Here is a 23,861-nt window from a genome sequence, read left to right on the forward strand (position 1 = left end):
GGATTTCTAGGATTCCTGTTTATGAGTAAAATACTGTTTTTTTGCAAGTCAGTCAGTCATCCTTAGCTATTTGACTTACTTTGTATTACAGACATCACCCTCTCTTGTCATGTAGTCACTACTGACACACATACAGGTTTATCTTAATATTGTGTTGAATAGCATTTATGAAGTCAGAAAGTAAAGGTACTTAATAGAACGAAACTGGCATTTAGAACTTAAGTCCAAACCCAAAGTATTTATTGTAAGATTTTCTGTACGGAAGCTAGAAGCAGGAACTACATTTACCACTACAACATGTAGTGAAAAAGTAGCAGGTGCTCCAAGTTTAACATTGGATTTATTTTTACCACATGAAAACATATTGATCCATTCTTGACTGCAGATTTGTGTTAACTTAAGTTCTAAAATGTATCTGTTTTCTTATCTTTATTCAGCTACCACACAAGAAAATCATAAATCCACTAGGGAAGTGATTTCCGATATCATAATGTTGTAAAGCTGAAGTGCTCAACCTGTAGGTCACGACCACATCGCCCTCTTGTAGTTGACAAGTGTGTGGGGTTGAGAGGTCTCAAGCCAGTTCTCATGCCCCGATTTTGGTTTTCCTCTGAAGTGATTTGCTTAGTCATTCAAAACCATCTCTCTAACATCAAAACCACCAACCATTACATAGATTTCAACAGCACATCCCTTGAAGTTCTGTTCAGCTTCCTGCTTCTGACTGAATGAAATAACTACTTTTTATAAGTTAATATGCAATATTTATACCCAAAATGCGCCCCTCTCCCCCCCATCACCAACACACACCACTTTGCTTTACAGGGAACATTTTTCATCTCAACTGTTAAAAAATAAAATACACCTAAATAGATTTACAGATTTTTAACTCCAGAAAGGATCATTGCAATCATCTAGTCTGGTAAATTAACAGCTCCATAGTTTGGAGAAAAGTGCATTTATGTATGCATTGAAATAATGTGTGTTATTGATTTATGAAGTGCTTCTTGTGTAGCAGCTAGGTGCTAGTTTACTAAGTTAAGAAACCAGTGACAAGAGTTCCCACACCACACTAGAGAATCACTGCAGTTGTTCCACAAACACTAATATTTTATTAGGAACACCATAAACAATTCTGATAAGACTAAACCAAATACAAATCTTACAAGGTGCCCTGACAGAATTCAAGTCCGATACTGAAGCCAGCTCCTTCAACCCAGAAAGCACGGCCATCAGCCCTACAGAGTTCAACTTTAGAAATTGGAAAGAATCATCTCCCAAACAATCTGAACTGCTTCAGTGGGGGCCAGGATAAAGCTGCTTCTCAGTCAGAAACAGCCACAACCTCCTGAATGGCCACAGAAACCACTTATGCTACTGAAAAACCAGGCACATCAAGGGTTCCAACAAGACCCCAAGGCTGTGAACAATGGTGGAGAAAGGCAAACACACAGCCTCAACAGACTGGAAGCTATATTCATAAACAACATTCCTCTATTTGCTTCCACTTACTAGCTAACTCATTTCAGAATTATCCAGGTTGATATGCAGCCAGTTTACATGCATGCATACATGATAGATTTCTCTATCTGCATCCAAACCCTCATTCTGGAGTATGATTTTTCCAAAGAATGACAGTTAAAGTATTTGAATATCGTTAATATATAAAATTTGTAAACAATTTTGTGCTCATACTTCGCCATTACTGGTAAAGACAACATTTGGGTCACGACTGTTATAATGTGACACACATTTCACTACACTTGGTATGATTAATACATTAAGTGGACAGTAAGATTTGATGTTCTTGATTAACTCCTTGCTTCTAGGTGCTTGAATTATGTGTGATAACTACAAGACAAGAACACTGTCCACATTAAGTGGCTTCTGAAGTTTTTTTGGATTTAGAATTCATTCAATATTAACTTTAACTCAGTACCAGTTATTGTCTAATGATTAGGAAATCTGAACTGACAATCTAAGGTTCTTGCTAGAGATCATGTAATCTGATGAGACCAAGTAATTTTGAATTAGCAACTCACTAGCAATAAATTGAAAAAATATAAAGGGAAAAAGTGTAATTCAAAAAACCCAAATCAGTTGCAAGTCAATATATTAATCCACTAGACAGTTTTATCATTTAGGTGGTTTAGAAACCAGTTTAGCTTGTAAGAGTCAGATCTAGCCAGAGTTTTCTCTTCTTCTCAAAGTTAACATGTTTTGTGCACCAAATCTATAAAGCAATACTGAGTTCACTCTAAAATAAGCTAGTTGACCACTGTTATTGGAAAAGTAAACAAAGGAATAAATGCCTCTGCGCTCTAGTCCTCAGTTTACAGTACTGAATTAAAATATTTCATCGATAAAGAGCTTGGACACTTATTACAGATAGATGTGTTTTCCATAGGCAGCCCATATTTCCACACTGGGATCCAATCACCTAAGGAGCAAACTGCATGCTCAGTGTCATGATGGTCAGAGTATCAGTAGGGTTACATCAGTTGCTGGGATAGTGATTAAATGTTAATGTTTTTACTTGTATTGGTTGAATGAATTAGGAGAGCACAGAGATCCTAATAACCATGAAAGACCGAGCATGTACCCTATAGGGAGAAACACAGTACTAAACATTTATGATAAATCTCACCATAAAATAGAGTTTTCCAACTTCCTTCGCTGATACTTTAGGAAACAGTCTATGCTGCAATTGAAGCGTGACCTTTGACAGTTTTAGTTTTGAATTTTAAGCTGTAGAATGCCAGTCCTAACATTTTAAAATCAGAAGCTGGAATTTCAGCCACCACCCAGCTGTACTGAACTTGCTAGTAGTTTCAATATTTTCTGCAGCCAACAGTATTAGAAGTATAACACAAGCAGTTTATATGCTATATTATACATATTTACATGACATAAGTTTCCAGATAAGCAAATTTTTAATGGTAGTTAATGGATTTTAAGAAGTGGACTAGAATAAATTGCGCCATTTATTCAAGATATTAATATTCAAGATGCATCCGATGAAGTGAGCTGTAGCTCATGAAAGCTTATGCTCAAATAAATTGGTTAGTCTCTAAGGTGCCACAAGTACTCCTTTAATTTTTGCGAATACAGACTAACACGGCTGTTACTCTGAATACTGTGGTGGTAAACTTTAAAATTGGCTTATTCATAAAGTCATATTTAAACAGTAACTGGCACATCAGCTTGACAATAGTTCTCTATGATCATACATTGTACATTATCTCTATTTAAGTACTAGGAAACTCCCCAAAAAGAGGAGTTATTGACAAAGTGACTTGTTTACCAGTTCTGAATTGCCAGGAATTGCAACAAAGGTAGAAAAATTTCAGCAGATGCCAGACCAGAGGTCTCAAAGTCCTGGCCTGGGGGCCATCTGTGGCCCGAGAATCTCCCCACTGCAGGCTGCAGAGGAGAGGCACATGCAGACATGCTGCCAGCAATGTCTGCTGCAGGCACCGCCCCTCGCAGCTCCCATTGGCTGAGGAAGAGGGACAGAGATACCATCACTAGTCGCCATGCAGAGTCAACCATGGAGGCAGCATCGTTAGTTGCCAGGCAAAGGCAGCAATGGAGGCAGCATCACTTTCTTCCCCACAATGAATATAAACAAGTCAAAATACCGAGCACAACCATCTCATACACACTGCGCTGCAATACTGAAGGTTTCAACTGCTCAGTCACTGAGGCCAAACATCAACAAACGGACAGAACTGAAGCGTTGCCAGGTGTCTGGCAAACACTAAAAACTCTGGCAGGAGAAGAATTGTATAAAGTTGTATGACAGTTTTATTATTTCTAAGAAATTTGAAATAAAAAATATAAATGTTTTCTTTTCTGAACACCATCTTCAGTGACATTATCGGCCCGCTAGGAGGATTTGAGGACTGGCATTGGCCCTAAGGTAAATTGAGTTTGAGACCCCTACTTTAGCCACTGAAGCCACCATATGCATGTGCAACATAACCTCCCACCAGTAACTTATTTGTGACACCACCATTATGTATGAGTTGTATATATTGCTTTGTGTTGCAGTGAGTGAGTATGCTGCATCCTCGATTGGTAGATTATCTTTGCCATTTATGTCCTCACATTATGTACAAGGAGAAAACACTCAGGAGTGCTGCTATAATTTTTTGCCCTTCACAACAAAAGAACCAACCATATTTACTAGATTTGAAGAGTAACTGAACAAAGCTAAATTGCATCTGCTCTTAACCAATTTCAAAGCTTGTAAGCCATCATAATATGTAATTGAGTTCAAAATTGGTAACTCAATAAAAGTGAAGTGTTCTCAAAAAATGTTCAGGCTTCCATTAGAAGTGCAGAACACCAAGTGTTAAAGAAAAGCAGCTTCTCTGAGATGGCAAACACTGAAGAAAACTCTTACACAAGTTGTCTGAGCACCAGCTACCTAAGGGTTATCCAATTCATTTGTTTATCCTTAGTAGTAATTAAGCTTGTTGTCGTCATTACGCTAATTGTCGCAGATGCTAGTTTACTAAAATGCTGGAGAAAAATGTTTAGCTAGAATACTACCAATGGGTATTTAATATTAAGGCTATCCTCCCATAAGTTCACTTTAAAAGCATGTTTAGGAAAACAAATTGTGGCTGACAGCAAGAATAGACAGGCACCAAAAATTATGTATACCCTAGGAATTTATCAAGATCAGAGATCTGCTTCTTTGTAAAAAAGCACTGATCTTAGAATTGAGATAGTTGCAGTAGTATTTCTTTAAATGAGGCATTTCAAAACACAGCATTAGTTAATATAATCAATATTTGCAATTGCACTTAAAACTAAGTTATATCAATGGGAATGTGGTGCAACAAATGTGATCTGCTACATCTGTATTTTCACTTATCTGCAGAGATTAGGAATACAGAGTCAGTGTCTTTATCCACGATTTGAGATTACCTCTTTTGTCGGTTTGAAACTTCTGCAAACAGACAAATAGCCATGTAAGAGTGTCACCTTATCCTATGAAATAAGTAAGTGCTGAATTAACTAGATTTATGTAATCATGTGTAAACAGAAACATGTTTTCACTACATTAACTCAAAATTTGTTTATTTTAACTTTATTAGAACTCAAACTTTTCCTGTTAAGCATTTACAGTCAATAGCTAATGCAGGAAGTCAAAAGGAGAAATAACGTCCTTCCTATACATCTTTATGTAGTATAGTCCTTTTTGCATTTGGAGGAAGCCATCTTTAAGATCTTTGAATTAAAACTGCTATAGAAGTGATAACTCTTAGTACTGGGAAGAGTGTGTTAAAGTGCTTCAACATCCCTATGTGATAGGTTCACAAAGTATTCCTATTTTACAGATAGGAAACTGAGACAAGTTAGTGGTGGAGCCAATAACCCAGCTCCTCCAATCCCACTCTAACTACTAGAGTAACTATACACAATATTTACATACTCTATCCTAGATTTCCTAAAAACTGAAATTCTTTAATATCTGGAAAATGTCACAACAAACAGAAAAATAAATTTACTATTAATATTGGTTCTCAATCTAACAAAAATTCATCAGCATTGTTGCTTGCAGCCCAGTATTTTGGAAATTTTAGATTTGTAGTTTCTTTAGAAGACTCTACAAAACCTCTTTGATAAGGATATTTTAGTTTTAAGTGTTTAAATTTCATATATTACTGACTTGGAATTCTCTCAATCCATATATATTTGCTGCAGAGATCACCAAGTATAACAAGACCTATACATTTTTAATCAGTTTCAGTATATTATAAAGATATAATGATACTCTTGGACTTTCGGTAAAAAAATGTATTTTAATCTACAGCTACTGGGAGTCAGTGAATGAACGTGTTCATGTCATGTATTGAATAACTTCCCAAAATATAACTTTAGAGTGAGATGTATCACAGGATTAAGTGAGACTAGACTGATCAATGCTGCAGCCAGGTCTCATTTACTCAACTGAACGTATGCAATAAGAGTGGTGTTGAATTCTAGTTGATCACTAATCTGCACTTTTCTGTCACTAGTATATCATAGATAATGGAAGAACTTACAAAATGATCAGATAAAATGGCCCTTTTGAAATGGTAGAGAACTGATAAGGTGAATTTCAAAAGTCTACTTAAATGGGCTAGCGTCACAAAAGGACTTAAGCAACTGCCACTTCGGGCAACTACTGGGATTCACAAAACCATCACTCAGCTGTTGCCAAATCCTGCAGGCACCTAAACTCTGCAAGCACCCAAATTTTTTTCTGTAAAAGTTCTAGGTGTCTCTGTTTCTGCCTCTGAACATACACAATGCAGCCCCATGCCAGGCATCCAGATGCATGAGTTCCAGAGCCATTCACAAGTCAGGAGAAAAGAGGGGTTCCTCCTAATTTGCCTACGGGGCTGATCTGGTAAGCATGCAAACCTCGCCTAGCAGATCAGAACCCGATAGGCAAGCTTACACAAAACGGCTGGGATGGGATAACGTTTAGCCCAGTGGTTCAGGTACTCACCTTGGATGTGGGAGAGCCCTGATTCAAGCCCTGCCAACCCCCTCAACCCTCTAACTGAGGGGGAGAAGAGATTTCAAAAGGGATATGCCACCTCTCTGGTGAGCATCCTAACCGTTCAGCTGTAGGATATTCTGGTGTGGGGCTCCTTCTGTCCTTCCTGATGAAGCTGTTCTATTGTGGACAAGTAAAGTCATTGGAGCAGGTCTCCTACCTCCCAGATGAGTGCTCTAACCACCAGGCCACTGAATGACTTATTCTTACTCCCAATGACACTTTCATTATTTATTCACAGTGCAACACCTGCAAAGGGAGCCCCACACATCACAATATCCTATTGCCCAGTGATTATTTACTTACACGAAAAGTGGCATATCCCTGTTCAAATCCCTTCTTCCCCTCAGGTGGTGGGAGGGGCATGAACCAGAGGTCTCCCATATCCCCAGTGAGTATCCTAAGCACTGGACTAAAAGTTTGAGGGAGTCCTCCTCCTTCCCCTCCCTTTCAGTTTCTTGATAGAAAGGCATAGGTGCCTAATGTCAAGCAAGGATGTGCAGCTGAGAATCCCAATATAGGAAAGCACCTCCCTGTGGCCCGAATTTAGGCATGCCTATCTCAGAGGTACAGGGTGTAGGATTCAGAGTGGTAGCTGTGTTAGTCTGTATCAGCAAAAACACGGAGTCCTTGTGGCACCTTAGAGACTAACAAATTCATTTGGACATAAGCTTTCATGGGCTAGAACCCACTTCATCAGATGCATGGAGAGGAAAATACAGGAGCAAGTATAAATACATGAAAAGATGGGAGTTGCCTTACCAAGTGTGAGGTCAGTCTAACGAGACAGTTCAATTAATAGCAGAATACCAAGGGAGGAAAAATAACTTTTGTAGTGGTAATGAGAGTGGCCCACTTCAAACAGTTGACAAAAAGGTGTGAGTAACAGTAGGGGGGAAATTAGTAGGGGGGAAATTAGGTTTAGGTTTTGTAATGACCCAACCATTCCCAGACTTTATTCAGGCCTAATTTGATGAAGTGGGTTCTAGCCCACAAAAGCTTATGCCCAAATAAATTGTTAGTCTCTAGGATGTAGGATGCAAACCTCATCTAGCATCTCCCATTGGCTAGCTAGGCAAGGAGCCGCCAGCATGCTGCCTTTTGTGAAACCCACTCTCAGGAGGTTCTCCCCCGTCTCCTCACTGTATAGGGCACCTCAATGCCTAACTCAAGCTTTGTGAATCTCAGTGATTTTGTAAGTGCCAAAAAATCAGGAGTGGTGATGCCCCTAAGTTTCTTTGTGACTCTAGCACAACATGCCTTCAGTATCATCTCCAATAAGGTGACAGTTTGCAGATTTGGCTATTTCTTTCCAAAATGTGGTAGTCTTCAGTTTACAACTGTCACTAAACCTCTGTCAAGAGATTCCCCATCATAACCTTACTGTGTTCACATGCCATCATGTAAGATTATTCTACCACCAGAAGCATGACAAGGAAAGACTACGAATAAGCAGAGCATCAGAAACATGCACAAAAAAAAACTTTAGATTTCTAAAATTCTCAATTAAATCTTTAAGATCTTCATGAATATCTAATCCAGCAATAAAAGATGCTGTGAATTTAAGATCCCATGAATTTATTCTGAAAAATCAATGTAATTTCTTTAAAAGTTTATTGCCTGATATTTTAAATATGTCACAGATATTAGATTTTGGTCCAGGTAAAGCAAAAGCTGTATCAAAAATACCACTCTGGATCCTTTGGACATTCTTCTAGGCTACATCTATCTCTCTTTTTTTTTTTTTTTTTAAATCAGTGCAGCAACAAGCTTTATTGCTCACACTAAATCTCCAAAACCTATCCTTGCCTTACGAACTATAGAAACATTTAAATCAGAGTTATTTTTCTCACTTTGATTATTCCTTAGAACTATGCAAACATTTGCTAACTGACAAAAGTATAGATCTCAATACCAAGAAGAACAATGAAGCTAGAGCCACAATTTTAACATAATCCCTTCCATGCTCTCTTAAGCAAGTTGGCAGGCATCTCCCTGCTCAGAAGCAATACTTAATGAATATATGGGAGTTTTTACCTCCCAATACCAACACTTCATTAAATTCTTAATACGAATAAGATAGGCCACTAGGGAATTTTAAATGTAAAATAGTAAAATACAAGTGATTAGTTTAAACTGACGGTAGAGTTTTCAGCTCCACCTTCAGATTATAGCAGGTTTTGTAATGTACAGTGATTTACTTACTTGTTAAAAAAGGGTTCAATGAGTTTTGATCTAGCAGATACATGATTTTTCGGAGGACTGAGAAATGAACCTAATAAACAAAGAAGAAATTCAGCATAACATATGCATTGAAACAGAGAGTAGAGGAATAGTTTTTTGGGGAAAAAAAATATATAGTACCTAGGTAGTTAGCCATGGAGATGAAACACAGTCCTGTTATGTAAGCATCATAGCCTGCTTCATGAAGTTGTTCAGAAGCTGTGTCATAACTTGGAAACCCTTCTGCACTTTCTGAAGAAGGAAAAGTCATGTTTACCTAAGGGTATCATGTAAGTGGAAGTTATATTTAACCAGAAACTCACATTTGCTGCAAGGGCATAATGCACTATGGATAATTCTAGTAACTTTTACAAATTACAAGCAATTTAAAGCTTCACTGACAGAAGAAGGCTTCTAGGAACCATTCCTATTCCCACTGAGTCAAAAATTGTACCACTAGACTCTCATAGCCCTTCTCATCCAGAGATATTCTGGATCATACTGCCACTTTAGCAGCCAAACTTCCATTGAAACAATGACAGGTTTCAGAGTAACAGCCGTGTTAGTCTGTATTCGCAAAAAGAAAAGGAGTACTTGTGGTACCTTAGAGACTAACCAATTTATTTGAGCATAAGCATCCGATGAAGTGAGCTGTAGCTCACCAAAGCTTATGCTCAAATAAATTGGTTAGTCTCTAAGGTGCCACAAGTACTCCTTTTCTTTTTATTGAAACAATGGGAACAGGATTAGTCATCATCTTATTTCTTCTGACTCTTCTGCAACACATGACATACAGCATGTAATTGTTACTCCAGTGGTAGCAAACAGACTAATATTTTTCAACAGTGCTTAAGTGACTTCAGCATCTAAATCCCATTTCCAAAGGTGACTTAGGGCCACATTTTTTAAAGATTCTTAAATGCCTATATATGCAAATAAGTACCTTGTGGCATTCTGAAAATCCCACTAAATACCTAACTGCATTTTTAAGCACCTAAATACTTTAAAAGTTTACCCCTAAAATACTTAGAAAGCCTAAGTCCCATCGACAGTCAATTAACTTCCACTCCACAAGCCCCCAACATTAGCATTGTATAGCCTTTCATACTTAATTTCCCAGTCTGTAGAGAGACATCTGAACAGTTCAAGCAATTTTTTTGGGGGGGAAACGGGACTAGAAGGAGAGAAACAGTGCTTAAACCAATCAAACTTAAGTACACACAGTGGAAATGGAAGTCAAGCCTAGTTATATCCACTTTATTACAATTAAGGAGTCTTTTCCGCAGCAAAAATGATGAATGAATATAGCTATGAAGTACACCCCAATATTTACAATAGGGACATAAATAGGTGTCATAATATAGTATTTTAGCCATATGTTAAGGAAGCCTATATGTAACAAAATAAGCTAACTACCTTATCTAGTATTTTTCCAGCACCTAACCATGACTCAAAATTCTTAGCATATTTAAGTTTAAAAACCTACAAAGAAGTTATATAGCACCATAAGCATGCCAATGTTTCAGTCAAAAACAGAATATATTTTTAAGAAAAAATGTTAATACTACCTAACCAATAGGTTCAGGTAACTTGATTTAAACTCAGCTCAAACAGGTTATCCTTTTAACGCCACAATGCATACCCACACATTTCTCCACAAATCTAACAATCGACAGAAGTATTTCAATAACTTTAAACCGTCTTTGCCTTGAAAGTTCTGACCCACGTCTATCGCAATATCAAACTTTACAGTAGTCATTCATACAAGTGATTAATGTTAACATATCCACCAAATTTTGATGCAGAACCCAACTAGTAGCAAAATTAATATGATTTCATAAAATCATTTGGTACTACATCAACTAAAAGAGCTCACCAGGGAGAGGCCAAGTTGTCCCATCCCCAAGTTGGAAGAGGTTACAGCAGTAGTTCTCAAACTGGGGGTTGGGACCCCTCAGCGGGTCACGAGGGAATTACATGGGGGGTCATGAGCTGTCAGTCTCCACCCTAAACCCCGCTTTGCCTCCAACATTTATAATGGTGCTAAATATATAAAACAGTGTTTTTAATTTATACATGGGGGGGTGGGTTACACTCATAGGCTTCCTATGTTAAAGGGGTCACCAGTACAAAAAAGTTTGAGAACTACTGGGCTACAGTGAATACATTGTGAAAAGTACATATGTGGAAGCAGGAAACTATGCTGTGTGCACCAACACCTCCTGCTGGTTGGCTATTAGAATTATTACAGAAGAAAAAGTCAGAAAGCCTCTGGATTACTATTTCCTTTCTTGAAGCCACCCAAGTTTAATAAACTATGTGCATTTGCTCTGCATATTTAGAATGCTAAACGGAGTAATTCAAACATCTATATTGCTTAAGACAAGAGACCCTCTCCACCTGCCTTTCAACATGTTACGCCGCCCAATGGTTTTTCCCTTTTTATATCAGCAGTTCATGAACTCCATTCCAGAATGTTAAAAACAGTCTATCCCTTCCGATCATTTAACATCCCTTCTTTCATGCCACCGCCTTAAAAAGTGATACAGCTCCACAGTACTTAATTACATTCTAACCATTAGTATGGGATCTAGTTACTACTGTATTCTTTCAAAGAGTCCAACTAAGTACTACTGGTAATTAATTAAATAAGAGCTTTTAGAGTAAAGTACTTACACCTGGGCTTAATTTGAGACTAGCAGAAATTATTCACCAAAACCTAAGCTACAGAACAAACGCCACCACTACAGTGACAGAACAGCTGTTCATTCAAGAATTACTATTCTACTTCACTCAAAATAAAGCTGAAGTATAATGCCTAAAACCACTAAGAATAATGATCACAAATAGTATAGCATATATGTAACCCACTGCCAATACTAAATGGAGTTTAAACACCATTTAATTTAGAAATAGACCATTTCACATCCCAAACCAAGCAATTAGCATATCAATTTTTTCTGCGAAAGACGAAACCTAGCACATAATTTAGGAGCATGGGGCAAATGCTTTTATGCATCCTTACCAACTTCAGGAGGGTTGAATGGAATCTCTTTTAAACGCTTTTCCAGTTCTGCAAGGGATGTGTTGTTAATAATTTCCTAAAAACATAAGAAGGCACAGTATGTGAGAACATCAATGCCAAATGCATTTTCCCATATATTGAGATTGTATGGATTAGAGGTAACATTTGGGATTTAATACTGCCAGTCTGTGTTCTCTACAGAGCTATACACAATCCAGTTCCAAATTCTAAAGTCCTGGAATGAACAGTGTGTTCCGACTCAAGTTTAATGTTACATGCAAGTAATTGTTACAATTACACTATTTCTATCAAAAGCATTTTAGGCTCTGGGAACCCTAGAACAAAACAGCAAAATCAATACTGAGGCACAATCCTTATCTAAAATCTGGCCTCCTGCTGAAAAAAGAGCACAAACAGCAACTCAAAAACCAAGGTTTACAGCAGGTTACGGAATTAGAACTGAGCACATTTTACCCAGAAAGGATGTAACTGACCAAAAACATTGGTACTTGAGCCGGTGAGATTTTTTTTTAACCAGACACACCTAGTAAAGAATATACAACAAGATGTACCGCTGCTTAATGGGGTATCCAAGCAACAGAAATAGACTGACAGTTTACTTACACAGTTATATGGTGTCTGATTTATTAGAGTTAGGCAAATCTTATACATTAGCTTAGTTGACTAGCTTTATTCAATGTAACAAGAGTAGTCACTGACACGTTACACAAAGATTCTTAAATCTGAAATAAAAAGACAATCTAGTCTAATTCATTATTTGGGTCACTAAACACTTTGTATTTATAACTCCATTAGTCTTGCTATTGCACAAAGAAAGAAACAGGCAGCAACTTACTCAAGGCGATAGCGCAGCTGAGTAGGGAGAACTAAAAGTTCTCCAGAGGTTATCTACAATATACTTAATAATTTTGTGGTTTGAGTTAACTCTTACATTTCAAGACAGAAGCCAAGAACCAAAACGGACACAGACTGGAATACCCTCACTCACAGCGGCCATCCATCCAGTGTAAAGCTACATGGGTAGAATAGGGAGGGAAAGCTTGCAACTAGCACTGGGATCAGGGAAAAAGCCCCTGGTGGGCTGGGACGGTTTGTTTACCTGCAGCGTCCGCAGGTTCGGCTGATCATAGCTCCCAGTGGCTGTGATTCGCCGTCCCAGGCCAATGGGAGCTGCGAACCGTGGCCAGCGGGAGCTGCGATCAGCCGAACCTGCGGACGCTGCAGGTAAACAAAACGGCCCGGCCCGCCAGCAGATTTCCCTGACAGGCCACGTGCCAAAGGTTACCGATCCCTGCACTAGCACTTCCTCAGACAGCTATTCTGAGAAAAAAAAAAGTTTTAGCCACCAGAACAGAGAAAAAAGATAAACAAGTACTACTGTCTTTAAAAACTATATTAAGAACCTGCCAAATAATTTTCAACCCGGTGATCAAGCTCAGAATATTTGTTGCACTGGCATCCAAAACCTCCAATTAGATGCACAAGGCATGTACACAAATGATAACATTGTTTCTATCCCACCCCCCCAAATTATAAGTACTGTAAAAATTCCAAAGCAAATATCACTGCAGTATCTGAGCTAAACAGAAAAGCCAACATGTATTATCAAAATATTAGTTTTCAAGTCACAAAAGCCTCCAGATTTATTTGTATTCAAACAGGACTACTCAACACAAGGCTGAAATACTTGAGACATAATTTAGTTATTTTTTTACTCATTAAGACCTTGCCCCTGTCCCGAAAAAAAGCTGCAGAAGTTATTATTGCAAGGTGTGCTCCGCTAGAGGCCCTGGCTTCACCAGGTCACCTTTCGGCTTTAGAATTCACCCAGTCCTGGGACACAGGAAAGTTTTGCAGAATGATCACTAGCCTGGCCATTCATTTCTCTAATTGGTATGCCATCTTTAGGAAGCGTTCACGCAGACTGCTCCCAGTATGCAAGGAGTATATATGTGCCGCAGAAGAACGTAAGTACATGCAAGTGACATTTCCTTCCAGTTGGAAACTTCTAAAAGCTAAAGATGGAGTGTTTGCAAAACTCTAGGGCTTTAGTATCCAGATAAGCAAGCAACTTGAAGGACCTAATATTTGCTGGCATGAATGTGAGAAGAGCAGACTGGCAAGAAACTGCCGACCGTACCGGTAGGGCCGCTGATGGGGTAAGCAAAAGGGGCTGCTATTCCAGGGCCTGGCAATTTAAAAGGGCTCCAGCGGCCATTTAAAGGGCCCAGGGCTCTCAGCTGCCGCTGCTTCTACCATGTCAGCAGCCGAAGCCCAGAGCCCTTTAAATCACTGCCGGAGCCCAGGGTGGCGCCAGCTGGGCAGTGTGGAAAGGCTGGCTGGGGGATTTTGGCTCCAGCCTCGCCCCCTCTGCCCGAGCCTCCGCCCCTTCTGGGGACCCAGAGCCAACCTTGCCCAGGACCCTGGCCGCCCTGCATACTGGTAACTTATTTAAGTTACTTTCACCCCTGAAGAATAGGTCCACAAGAAGAAAGACAATTCAGGATGCAACAACTGTTATTCACAAAGCAAAACCATTCTACTAGTCTCTTTAATTAAGACCACAATTTAAACAGTAAAAGCATATATATGCTTTTCGAATTTAGAGGACATCAAGTCAATACGTAACATATGCAGAAGTTAAGATTTGCAGCCAACTTAGAACAGGACAAAAATATAGCTAACTGCCCATATTTCTTTAAAAAGAAGTATTTATTCATAATTATGAATTAAATAGCTTTTTCCTTTCGTGCCCCATATTGTTCTTGAATAGACCACATATACTGCAAGCTAATGTGTGCCTAGAAATTTAAGGCTACCTTTAAGATATTGGTCCTACAAATATTGTTCCATTTATGCAACATATTGAATTGTTATCCTAGTGTGCGTATACACACACAAGAAGGGTTAGTTCGCCTATTTTGTGTATATACAACACGGAAATCAATTCTTACAGCTATACCTAAAAAATTGTATTTTACTATACAGATAGAATGCGGCCATGATGAAATCCTACATTCAAATCAATAGTTTAGTATTACCATGGATATAAAATCCAGCAACTGTGGTACAACACAGCATTAAATTGAACTTTACTGAATACTCAGTTCAACTGAAATTTTAACGAGAGATTTTTAAAACGATATTTGAACAGTCAAATTAGTCTAAACACAAAAATGATGCACCTCGGACTCAAAAACCCAGAGTCCTGCTCAGGCAAAAGTCCTGTTGATTGAGAGGATAGTTACCCAAGTAAGGACTGCAGGAATGGGGCCCCCAGAGTTCAAGGAAAATCATGATGGAGAGTTCATAAGACATTTTCTTGTATTAACTCACAGCAGAAATCCTAGAAGATTAGTTTTGGCAGAGTTAATTAAGAACTTTACATTTGTCCAGAACCTAAAGCTAACTGCTCAAGACCAGGCATTTAGTAGAGTTTTTACCATGGAAGAATGGAATTTAAAAAGTATCATAATTTGTTATTTTAAAGCTCATTTACTGTAGTTTTAGAAGGGTTAGATGAAAAAGTTTTTTACAACAGTATGAAGTCATCCTGCTACAACAGAGATAGTATTTATAAATGAAACATTCTACTGTCCGTTGTCCTCTATCAAAATATTACTTATATTTCAGTACTCATTTAAAACTCACAAAAAAGATTAGACTATAGTTATTTACATTTGTAAGTTACCTTAAAAGGTTGCGTACTTGCCATCAGTTTAGTATCCAATAGTCTAAAAATGAAATTTAAGAGGTAAGAATGAATTGTTTTGTTTTTATAAAAAATTTTGCCAAACATTCAAGGATATTTTGTTTTATTCAGGGGTAAACAACAACATTAAGATGCTGAAAGTTATTAACACAGATCTTTAGGGAGCATTAGAACTGAGCTATGTCCACTAGAAAAAGTCAACAGACTAAAAAGGTGAAGCTAGTAACATTAATAGCAAATGAACACTGGTCCCGATTCAATCAGGGTTCGCAACAATTTTCATACAAAGAGAAGACAACTTGTAAAGGCTTCTCTTTGGCTAAGAAGTATTCTGACAAGGGCGATGCAATCAGCGATGTCATAAATATGAATTAAAATGCAGACATTAAGATTATTTTTAAACTAAATTGTTCCTAAATCACTACATATTGTGATATGAGTCACAAGCATAATTTTATGCTTAATTTAAGCAAGAAGATAGCTGGATACACTTTACTGACAGTTGATATCAGTGAAAAACTGCTCATTTGTAATTTGAAGATGAGCCTACCTGGGAAAGACACATGCCGCTAACTCCTTAAACTCGCTTAGGTCCTAAAATTCAAAACAAAGTTTTGTTACTGTCAAACCCGAAAAGTATAAAACTCATAAGATATTCTACTACCCTGAAATAAATATTGATCAAGAGATTCCAACCCTTTTATCCACTAAGATTTCTAAAGTAAGATCCAACGGCTGTACTTTTTTCTATTTCAAATCGAAGTGTACTTGATTACACTCTTTGAATGCCTGCTGACACTCAGTTTTTATAGGATTATAACCTTTCAACTTATCACTGTTTTTTCATCTAAACCTTCTGCCACCCATCTCCAATATTTTGCTATGCAAAGATAACTGAAAAGGCTGCTACAGAAGATAAGCAGAAACTTTTAACCTGAAGAAGTCTGGTATAACCCAAACCCCACTTTCCATTAGAAGCAAGTGCTTTTCCCATCCCAATTTATCATACTAACGATGGCAGCCTCCATGTTCTGTCTGATATTAGAGCTAATCAACTACAGAAAACTGAAGAATTTAGTAAGTATTTCTTATATATTTTATAGTAGAGAATTAATTGAATGTTCATTTTCAGGAGATATTTTACTAGTGAAATGCTTGTTAAGTCATTGGCCCTTCCTTAGGATGGGTTTGTGTATGTCAGCTCATTCTCTTAAACATTAACTCTTTGAGCCAATGAAGCATATGAACAGATGGTCACCTGGGAAGGTTGAGAAAACCAATCCTCTGTATTCACGCAGAAATGGCGGTGAATCTGATAGTAGAGGCAAAGAGTCCACTCTCTGCAGCAGAGATTTATACCAGAACCCCACTCTATGCCCAATGAGGAGGGGGAAAGTAACCCAGCTAAAACCCTTATGAGGGGGCAGGAGGGGAGAAGTCACTGATGTTCTTGGGATCACCCAGACCAATAAGCCATGGGTTGCCTTCATACTATGCCGGTATGGCTCAGAGCCCTGACACCAATAGACAGCTCCATCAAATTCACAAAGAGGTTGTGACAATCAGGGCTCAAACACTCCAAGGAGAGAACAGTGGGTCTGAACCCCACAGAGTAAGCAACTGAATCCATAGGTTGTATACAATGTTACGGTGTACAAAAATATGTTGAGTAAGGTCTTTTATGAAAGCCTGTAATGTTCTGAACTTGATGGTTTGAAATATGTATACAGACCGATTACGTAAATGTGTATATAGAATACTATGCTCATGATATCTACTACAATTTCAAATACACCTCATAGCAGACAAGTAACCATCCATGGTACAACCTAGGAAAAGACAAATAATGAACCATTACAGTTAATGGGAAGACACAAGGGAATTTTCCCTGCTCTGAGAAACAATGAATTTCCATAGTCAGGGGAGAAAAAACTGTAAGCCGTATTAAAAGGGAAGGTGGGGTTTGAAGTGAAAAGCATTGAACTGAGGGATAATTTCAACAGCAGAAGGGGCAGGGGTGGAGGGCGCTGCCTGAGAACACTGGATCTCATCACCTAAGGCTAGGGGGCAAGCTGGGAAACTGTTCAAAGGCAATAGGTAAGTTTGTATTAGAAAAAGGAATTTATTTAATATAGAAATGTAAAGCACGAAGTTGCATCTTTATGTTTATATTCTGTAACTTGTTTGCTTTTTCCTTACTATTTCATCTTTGAATCTGAGATTATTAAATAAATGTTGTTTATTTTTATCCCAAGCAGGTCTCTGGTGTGCCAACTGTGTGGAGGGGAGAGGGATATCTCAGTGGTTTGAGCATTGGCCAGGGTTATGAGTTCAATCCTTGAGGGGGCCATTTAGGGATCTGGGGCAAAAATTGGGGATTAGTCCTGCTTTGAGCAGGGGGTTGGACTAGATGACCTCCTCAAGTCCCTTCCAACCCTGGTATTCTATGAGTGTCTCTGCTAAAGTGTGCTGATGACTGAGGGCTGTTTCCACACTTTTGGGGGTGACGAATCAGAAGGGAAGAGTCCCAGTGTCTCATGCTTTAGAACTCAGGTTAGACAAATTTGGGGAGGCTCAGAACCAGAAAGGCTGTTGGAGTCACCCTGCAAGGAGTAATTAAACTGGTAGAAGCCAGGGTGAGTCTTTGTTGGCTGGCTGGCTAGTAGTGTCAGGGCTCTGAGTCATAGCAGCACAACATTAAGGCACGCAAAGTTACAAGGGAGGCTGATCTGGGTGATCCCAAGAATATCAGTCATTACTCACTCTTCCCGGTGCCTGAAAATCTCCACCACAAATACAAGTCGTAACTCACTCTGCCCCTTCTCTCTCAGCTGCCAACCTTCGTCCACAACAGAAGCCGAAATTGCCTTAATGATGGCCTTGGATTCTGGGTCTCCTTATTTCCACAGGTAAATAGGGCTAACGCAAGCACAAGTTACAACTTCTGAATGACTCAACAGCATCAAAGCCTGGTAATTTGTAGGAGTAGGTAAAGAAAAATCAGCCTACACCATAATAACCATATTGGCCAAAATCTGAGGACTTCAGAAGCAGTGACAGCAGCCTCACCTGCGCTTTAGTAACTAAAAAGGCCAAGTTACACCACTGTCTAAAGATGGTTTTTTGAGCAAGTGACTCCCTATTTGCTTATGGGCCAACATAGTTCAAACAGGCCCCAACCCACTTCCCCCACATCTAATAGCCAAGTCTCGCATGCAGCCTCACCCCAAAAAGCCTCCAAAGTTTAGGATGCTTGTACAAGACACAGGTGATCCATTTCCAGCCAGATCTCTTGCTTCCTCAAAGACTAGTACTGTACCCTTACCCACCTAGCACAAAATTAGGCCAGGCTAGTAGATTAGGACTTCTTAAATAATCAGAACACCCTCCCCCTCCAATATTCCAGTACTGCAATTCCCATCCTTATAACCAATTTGATTTTATCCCCCAACTTCTGCCATTAGATTTCATAATGTCATCTCCATATCACAACTCAGCTTCTAGATAACATCACAGAAGAGACTTTCCTTTTAAAATACAGCAAAGGAAAGTAAAAACACTTCCATTAATGCTAGAGGCCTTATTAAGATATAAAAAGTAAGCAATTTAAAAATAAACCATAATATAATGCACCTAATTACCCAATTACTGAAGCAGCATTGAGGGCCAAGAGCTGCAAGTACACAATTCACTTCAAGTTTTATGTTCACTTTCTGATAAAGGAAAACTAGGATTTCCTACAACTTAAATTTTCAACTGCCATAGAGCATTGCAACTCCTGATCACTGAAGACAATTCTGCCCTTTAACAATTATACTCTTTAGCATTATTCATGCTCCATAGAAAACTGCCATTTCCAATTAGCTTTCCTGCACTGTAAATACTTAGCAATATGGGATTATAAAGGATAAAGGTGATGAATGTAACAGATCTTTAGTCAGACTAGGTTTTCAATTACAGTCACTTCATAAAGGTTATTAGTTTTATACTCAAATCTCTTAATTAAAAATGGCTCAAGGACAATAAGAAAGGACATATACTCAATTATACATTGGTTGACATTTTAAAGCTTTCAGGACAAATGCTTTTAAAAGTGATTGAAGTATACTGTTAGAGATGCTATAGTACATAAAGTCACATACTAGAGTTGACTTTTATTTGCACTCAACTTACGTGTTTCAATAACATACAAGTAATACCCTGAATCCTCACCACTTTAACTGCTGCTCCACATTGAGCAGATATTTTCAGAGAACTATCCACATTGACTCCAAGATCTTTTCCTTGAGTGGCAACAGCTACTTTAGACCCCATCATTTTGATTGTATAGTTGGGATTATGTTTTCCAATGTGCATTACTTCGCATTTATCAACATTGCATTTCATCTGCCATTTTGTTGCCCAGTCACCAATTTTGTGAGATCCTTTTCTAACTCTTTGCACTCAGCTTATGACTTAACTGTCTTGAGTAGTTTAGTATCAGCTACAAATTTTGCCACCTCATTGTTCACCCCTTTTTCCAGATCATTGATGACTATATTAAACAGCACTCATCCCATTACCGATCCTTGGAGGATCCCACTATTGACGTCTCTCCACTGTGAAATCTGACCATTTATTTCTACCTTTTAATGAGTTACTGATCAATGACAGGACCTTTCCTCTTATCCCATGACTGCTTACTTTGCTTAAGCGTCTTTGGTGAGAGACGTTGTCAAAGGCTTTCTAAAAGTTCAAGTACACTATATCCATTGGATCCTTGTCTACATTTGTTGACCCTAGGGTGACCAGATGTCCCGATTTTGTAGGGACAGTCCTGATATTTGGAGCTTTGTCTTATATAGGCGCCTATTACTCCCACTCTCACCCCAATTTTTCACACTTGCTATCTGGTCACCCTAGTTGACACCCTCAAAAAATTTGAATAGATTGGTGAGGCAGGATGTCCCCTTACAAAAGCCGCATTGACTCTTCAACATATTGTGTTCATCTATGCGTCTGATCATTCTATTCTTTACTATAGTTTCAACCAATTTGTGTAGTACTGAAGTTAGGCTTACAGGCCTGTAATTGTCAGGATGGCTTCTTGAGCCTTTTTTTTTTTTTTTTTTTTTAAATCAGCATTACATTTGCTCTCCACCAGTCTTCTGGTAGAGACTAATTTAAGCAATAAGTAAGCAGTTCTGCAATTTCATGTTTGAGTTCCTTCAGAATTCTTGGGTGACTACCATCTGCTCATGAGATTTCAAATTACTGTTGAATTTATCAGTTTGTTCCAAAACCTCCTCTACTGACACCTCAATCTAGGAGGGTCCCTCAGATCTGCCAACTAAAAAGAATGGTTAGGTGTGGGAAACTCCCCTCCTTTGCATCTCTCCTTGCGTCTATCTGTGGCACTTCATACAAAGATATATGGTTACCAAATGGATGATGGAGTTAATTTCAGCCCTAAACTGCAAACTCTCCCTAGTAGAGAGTTTAAGAAAACTGAATGAACTATGGGCCAGTATCTCCAGAGAGCACACAGATTTCTAATAGCATTTTAAAGATTCTATTTCAGTTTGTTCAATACACCCTAGTAAGCTTCCATCCACAATAGATTTCAGACGAATTACTTCAAATTTCAGGATACATTTTATAAATTACCTGAAGACTGACAAGGCCACTTACTTCAGGCAGAGGACAATAAAACTGGTGGATAGTGTGCATGACATCCAGTAGCATGTTGTGTCCAACAACAAGTTTGCCCTAAAGAAAGAGACCATTATATGTGTGAATGACATTTCGAATTACTGTATACAAAATAGGTTAAGGAAAAGGCTCTGGTGCAGTTTCACTCAGTTTTCAATTCATTACATTTTAACTTCAAACTACCATACTGAATCACAAGCATATTCTTTACAGTTCAAGTATCTGTTATCTGTACATTGGTAGTGCCAATAAGAAGAGGAGAGAGGGCTATTGTGGCAAGCACTGTACAAAAACGATGAGTCCTGTTCTAAAGAGCAAAGCAAAACCACTTTAAATCCTATTTTGAATATTTAGGCAGAAAATAATCAGTCTGTTGATTTTTTGCTTTCTGTGGTTATGTTTTTTACCTTGTTGTTACAGCCAAAACAAGAGCTATGTCCTTTCTGAAAAAAATTAAATGACTCAGAATCTTGTTAACTGCCATAAGAAATTGGTATTATTCACTGTTTAAAAGACCTAATGCAGAGGTGTAGCAAAATTTCCTATTACTAAAAACTTTTTAAAAGGAACACACTACACCTATCTTCCATATCAAAGCATTGCCATAACAAAAAATCTTAATTAAAGTTGATAATGTACATCAAGTAGAGCCTTGCATGGATACAAAATTTATATCCATGGATACGGATATCCACGGAGCTGCAAGGCTCTGCTAGGAACCGCTGCAGCGAAAGTAGCAGCATGTCAGGCCGCTGCTCACAGAAGCCAGCATCCCGCCCACGCAGCTCCTCTGGGGTGGATATACCATCCCCAGCCCTGCCCATTGGGACAGGCACCAAGCTCACTGGCAGCTGCCCCAGTCTCACTAGTGTGCGAGAGCAGCTTGCATACTCCCATACGGTGGCCCAACATGCTGCTGCTTTCACCGTTGTGGTTCATGGAAGAACACAGCAGCTCCACAAATATGCACTTTAGATTCAAGAATATACATTTTGTATCCATGCGGGGCTCTAAAGTTACATACATTTGAGTCATACTTCATTAGTATTTGCTTATTTGTACAATTTAGTAGTAATTTAGTAGTCATACTCTAAGTGAATTATCAATTTTTTACTGTTAACTACATTGGGATTCCCTGAGACCTTTTCCACTCAGCTTAACCAGAACACTTCAACCAGTTCTCTGGGAGCTAAAAAACTCAGTTTGACTCCAGATTTCATCACTAAGGTTCATTTGCCATATAGTAAAGCTACACTGAGCTTATCAAACAAAAACAGGGAGGTGAATGCAGGGTATATCACATCTCCGAACATGCACAGAAACCCTCTCCCTTCATATATCTCACTGCACTTTCTATATATGACATCACATTTTTGTATTGGCTTGATTATTTTGCAAAAACCAATCCCTGTGCTGCATGCTCTGTCCATACATTGTTGATCTTGACCTCTTCTCTGCATTCTTAATTAATCTTGTCCATTGCTAGTAAATGGTTCCCTGGATGTTCTCCCTCTTACCTTAGCTGGCTCAGACATTCTGTTTTTTTAGCCTACTGACCTATTATCTTATTTAGTACAAAAGTTCTCTTTTCAGCCTGATGATCCGTTTACCTCTCTAATCCTATTTTCCAAGTAATGAGACCTCCCTCCAGGTGTTAATTACTCATGTCAGGCCAGGCCTCAGCTGAAAACTAAAGAAATATATGAAAAAAGCAATGTGTTGGTTAACTTACAGAATTAGCAATGGCATGAATAACTCTGGAAAATCCCACTGCATCACTGAGCTCTTCCTGTAAGCAAAATACCAAGTATCAAGTATAAATGCAAATAATGGACAGCAATGTCTGTATATTGCAACAAGACAATATCCCTTCAACTCCATCTCAAATTAAAGGTCCCCCATTCTGTATACTCCATAAAATGATAATCAGATCAGACCCTAGGAAATGGATTTAGGTGAAGGAATCCCCTAAGAAAGCTGGAAAAGAGGGGCTGGGCTCCAAACATCAGGTACAGCCCCTGCTTTTTTTCAAGCCCACTTTAGTCCTCATACAAGGAAATAGTGGTGGGGTCCCAGCAATGGGTTGGGACCAAGTTGAAAAGTGGGAGGGCTGACGGCAGCCCTCAAAGTTGGGAATAATTAACAAAAGAATGAATCTGCACTGTATGACTCATCGCCAGATATGTTAAGTGAATGAAGTTGCAGCCTAAATGAGTCACATTCATTACATTTTGTCTTTCTTCCTTTCCTTTCTTCCTTTCTGTGGCCAGAACCAAGGTAGTAGCCCTCTGATTGCTCTTAGAACAATGCATTTTTATTGGGCTAGTGTACAGTAAGGAATATTTTTACATTAAAAGTATTACTTCAGCAACATGCTACAGTACCAATTTGGTGCACCAACTTCACTTAGAAGCATCACAAGACTTCCATTTAAGTATCAGTGCTCAGTAATTGTAGATAATTTATTTAAGGCTTAAATGTTTCATACATGTAGAACCTGCAGATCTGGTAGAGGAGATTCATGTAAGGATATAGAGAGCAAGTGCAAGGGAAGATGTTTGAGCACTAGAAACCCACTCTATGCCAGAGGCAAGCAAACTTCTTGTTCTGAGGGCCACATCGGGTTTCCG

At 38.6% G+C, this 23,861-nt stretch overlaps 1 protein-coding gene across 4 annotated transcripts in view; it reads right to left on the bottom strand.

Moving 5' to 3' along the window:
* The window catches only part of PARN (poly(A)-specific ribonuclease), a 161,578-nt gene that overhangs the window by 121,878 nt on the left and 15,839 nt on the right, over positions 1 to 23,861 (bottom strand). For 3 of the 4 annotated variants that reach the window (XM_073362401.1, XM_073362402.1, XM_073362404.1), the window contains exons 12-18: positions 22,964 to 23,020; positions 21,211 to 21,288; positions 16,091 to 16,134; positions 15,520 to 15,562; positions 11,808 to 11,883; positions 8,924 to 9,034; positions 8,765 to 8,834 (exon numbers count right to left, since the gene is read on the bottom strand). In XM_073362401.1, coding sequence (XP_073218502.1) covers positions 8,765 to 8,834; positions 8,924 to 9,034; positions 11,808 to 11,883; positions 15,520 to 15,562; positions 16,091 to 16,134; positions 21,211 to 21,288; positions 22,964 to 23,020 — 479 coding nt within the window. The remainder of the gene's footprint in view (positions 1 to 8,764; positions 8,835 to 8,923; positions 9,035 to 11,807; positions 11,884 to 15,519; positions 15,563 to 16,090; positions 16,135 to 21,210; positions 21,289 to 22,963; positions 23,021 to 23,861) is intronic. The other variant, XM_073362403.1, reaches the window with a different exon arrangement.

The sequence above is a fragment of the Lepidochelys kempii genome, chromosome 10, assembly GCF_965140265.1.
Source record: "Lepidochelys kempii isolate rLepKem1 chromosome 10, rLepKem1.hap2, whole genome shotgun sequence".
NCBI lineage: Eukaryota > Metazoa > Chordata > Testudines > Cheloniidae > Lepidochelys > Lepidochelys kempii.